This window comes from Phaethon lepturus, unplaced genomic scaffold (genome assembly GCF_000687285.1).
Source record: "Phaethon lepturus isolate BGI_N335 unplaced genomic scaffold, ASM68728v1 scaffold40987, whole genome shotgun sequence".
Taxonomy (NCBI): Eukaryota; Metazoa; Chordata; class Aves; order Phaethontiformes; family Phaethontidae; genus Phaethon; species Phaethon lepturus.
In genome coordinates, this window is record NW_010550519.1 from 1,588 (window position 1) to 4,771 (window position 3,184).

At 37.8% G+C, this 3,184-nt stretch overlaps 1 protein-coding gene across 1 annotated transcript; it reads left to right on the top strand.

Annotated features, from left to right (window-relative positions):
- The first annotated feature begins 371 nt into the window (after nt 1–371).
- On the top strand, nt 372–2,396 carry TOB1 (transducer of ERBB2, 1). Its single transcript, XM_010290580.1, has one exon. It carries the CDS (start codon nt 585–587, stop codon nt 1,566–1,568), a length of 984 nt encoding a protein of 327 aa, XP_010288882.1. The 5' UTR covers nt 372–584; the 3' UTR covers nt 1,569–2,396.
- The last annotated feature ends 788 nt before the right edge of the window (nt 2,397–3,184 follow it).

A 3,184-nucleotide genomic window follows, 5' to 3' on the forward strand; every position in this document is an offset into this window, starting at 1 on the left:
TTAAAGTGATAAATGACCCTTGGACTAAGACCTTTCAAGCTAAACTAATAGTCTGGTGCTAAATTTTGCAGCTGAGTACTATAAATCATCCAAATACGGGTTGGTAAGTGAACCCTTGACAGGCCTGGCAGTTCTGTGATGTCTTAAAAATTATCCTTACTGCTTTGTGAATAACTCAATGGCAAGCTCATGTGATTTTGAAATGCCCCATGCTGTATAAGTAAACACATGCCTAGTGCATCTTCTGCAGTATTCTTTGTAAGTCATACTGAATGTAGTTGCCATCCTCACCTTCCGCAGGCATGAGCATAAATAGTTTGATGCATGTTTTTTGACTTCAAAAAAATAACCTATTTTGTGCAGGCGGTGAAGCTAAAAGAATAGGCCTTGCAGCTTGAGCTTACGCTTTCCTTATTTGGATGTGTTTGCTTTTGTTTTTTCTTAAAGGAACAAGAGCACTCAAGGTGAAGGATAATAATCAACTAGAATCAGCACTTTGAATGAAATTTTGTTTCCCTGTGGCATCTTGAACACTTTCTTCTTCGGGTTTTGAAACAGACTTATAACTTTGTGGCATAGCAGCTATGCAGCTTGAAATCCAAGTAGCACTCAATTTTATTATTTCCTATTTGTACAATAAGCTTCCCAGACGACGTGTCAACATTTTTGGTGAAGAGCTTGAAAGACTTCTTAAGAAGAAGTATGAAGGGCACTGGTATCCAGAAAAGCCATACAAAGGATCAGGGTTTAGATGTATACATATAGGGGAGAAAGTGGACCCGGTCATAGAACAAGCATCCAAAGAGAGTGGTTTGGACATTGATGATGTTCGTGGCAACTTGCCTCAGGATCTTAGTGTTTGGATTGACCCATTTGAGGTTTCATACCAAATCGGTGAAAAGGGACCAGTGAAAGTGCTTTATGTGGATGATAATGAAAATGGATGTGAGTTGGATAAGGAAATCAAGAACAGCTTTAACCCAGAGGCCCAGGTGTTCATGCCAATTAGTGACCCAGCATCTTCAGTGTCTAGTTCTCCTTCTCCTCCCTTTGGTCACTCTGCTGCTGTGAGCCCAACTTTCATGCCCCGCTCCACTCAGCCTTTAACCTTCACCACTGCCACATTTGCTGCCACCAAGTTTGGCTCGACCAAAATGAAGAATAGCGGCCGTAGCAACAAGGTCGCCCGCACCTCTCCCACCAACCTTGGCTTGAATGTCAATGACCTGTTGAAGCAGAAAGCCCTTTCCTCCTCCATGCACTCTCTCTACGGCCTTGGCTTAGGCAGTCAGCAGCAGCAGCAACAGCAGCAGCAGCAGAAGACTTCTGCCCTTTCTCCTAATGCAAAGGAGTTCATTTTCCCCAACATGCAGGGTCAAGGTAGTTCCAGTAGCATCTTTCCCGGTGACAGCCCCCTTAACCTCAGTCCTCTCCAGTACAGTAATGCCTTTGACATGTTTGCAGCCTATGGAGGTCTAAATGAGAAGTCTTTTGTGGATGGCTTGAATTTTAGTTTAAACAACATGCAGTATTCTAACCAGCAATTCCAGCCAGTTATGGCTAACTAAAAATAAAACGAAAGTGAAATACAAGTAAATACTATTGTACAAGTTAAAATGCACGTACCCAAGGGTGTATCTTTTTTTCCACCTCTTGAGATTTTTTTTAAGGCTTGTAGTATGAATACATTCAAGCTTGGTTAGATAAATACAACATGCATCATTTTTTCATTTGCCAACCAAGCACAAAATTATTTTATACTGACTGTACATTACAAAAATATACTCTCAAAATATGGCCTCTTACAGTATTTAAGATATAGCAAGGACGTGGCTAATTTTTTTCATGTGTGTATATATATATGTACACAGACATATATGTATATATATTAAAAAATTGGCACTAATAGGTGGGTTTATTGGTCTTTTTCTAATTGTATAATTTAATTTAGTACAAAGTTTGTAAAATATCAGAGTATATATATTGTTTCTACAACATGGTATTGCATTTATATCTTTTTACTACAGTGATCTGTGACAGCTGCAGCAGCTTCATGTTGTATTTTTTTTACTGAAATTGTAAGATATCCATCTTAAAGACATCAATTCTAAAAAAAAAAAATAAAAAGTTGTGTACAGAATATTCCTTAGTGGTGGAATTAAAATGTACGAAATATTTGCTTTTTTCAAAAGAAACACAAATTGTATTTTCTGTTAAAAGTTTAAAGATTTTTGCTATATATTATGGAAGAAAATGTAATCGTAAATATTAATTTTGTACCTACATTGTGCAATACTTGAAAAAAAGGTATAAAAGTATTTTGAGTCAGTGTCTTACATGTTAAGAGGGACTGAAATAGTTTATATTAAGTTTGTATTAAAATTCTTCAAAATTAATTGACTGTTGTGGTCTGTGTTTTTACTGTTCTGCTGAAGATCAGAGCGCTGCGTTTATTGTGTTGTCAGTGCTAATGATGCAAAAAAGTCTGACTCAGTGCATCACAAAGGAGCGATGGAAAGGGTTGCTGTATTGATGCACCACAATAATGGGTTGCTTTACCTAAAATACTACTGACAAAGCACGTAGCCTGCTTAAGTACTTGCTACAATTATTTGAGCAAACTTTCACTTGTTTTCCATAACTGCAGCTCACTGAAGCCAGAAGGTAATTTTTTTTTTTTTTTCCCTTGAGAGCTAAGACTATAAGCTATGTGAATGTTGAGTTACTGTGCGATATGACCTGTCTAGAAGGGACTCGGGTGATTCAATGAAATTCACTTTCCATGGCATCAGAATGGATTTGAACTCTATCTGGAGAGGTCCTGGACCAGCGCATCAGCGGTCTGTTTCTGTATTGGGGATTAATAGCTCAGAAGCGAGACTGAATAAAAGTGCTGATTTACCGTTTACTGAACTCACTGTAAACTTTCACTTTATATGCTCTATTAAAAAGAGAAATGTAATGCAACTACAATGTGACATTATAAGGTTTTCATTTTAGCGGATTTTACCAATTTTAACTTAATAGATTTTCAAAACGGGAATGTGAGTAGGAGGAGGAGGAATTCAGAGGCTGACAAAACAGCTCAGCTTTTCTAGGGCTATTTTGAAGTTACATCCCTTACTCTTTTCTGTCGGTTGCGTAAATAGTGTTCCTTGCTCATGGACGTTGTCAAGGGAAAGAG

Coding starts and splice junctions, on each gene's coding strand:
- TOB1 (XM_010290580.1), top strand. CDS start 585: ATGCAGCTTGAAATCCAAGTAGCACTCAATTTTATTATTTCCTATTTG.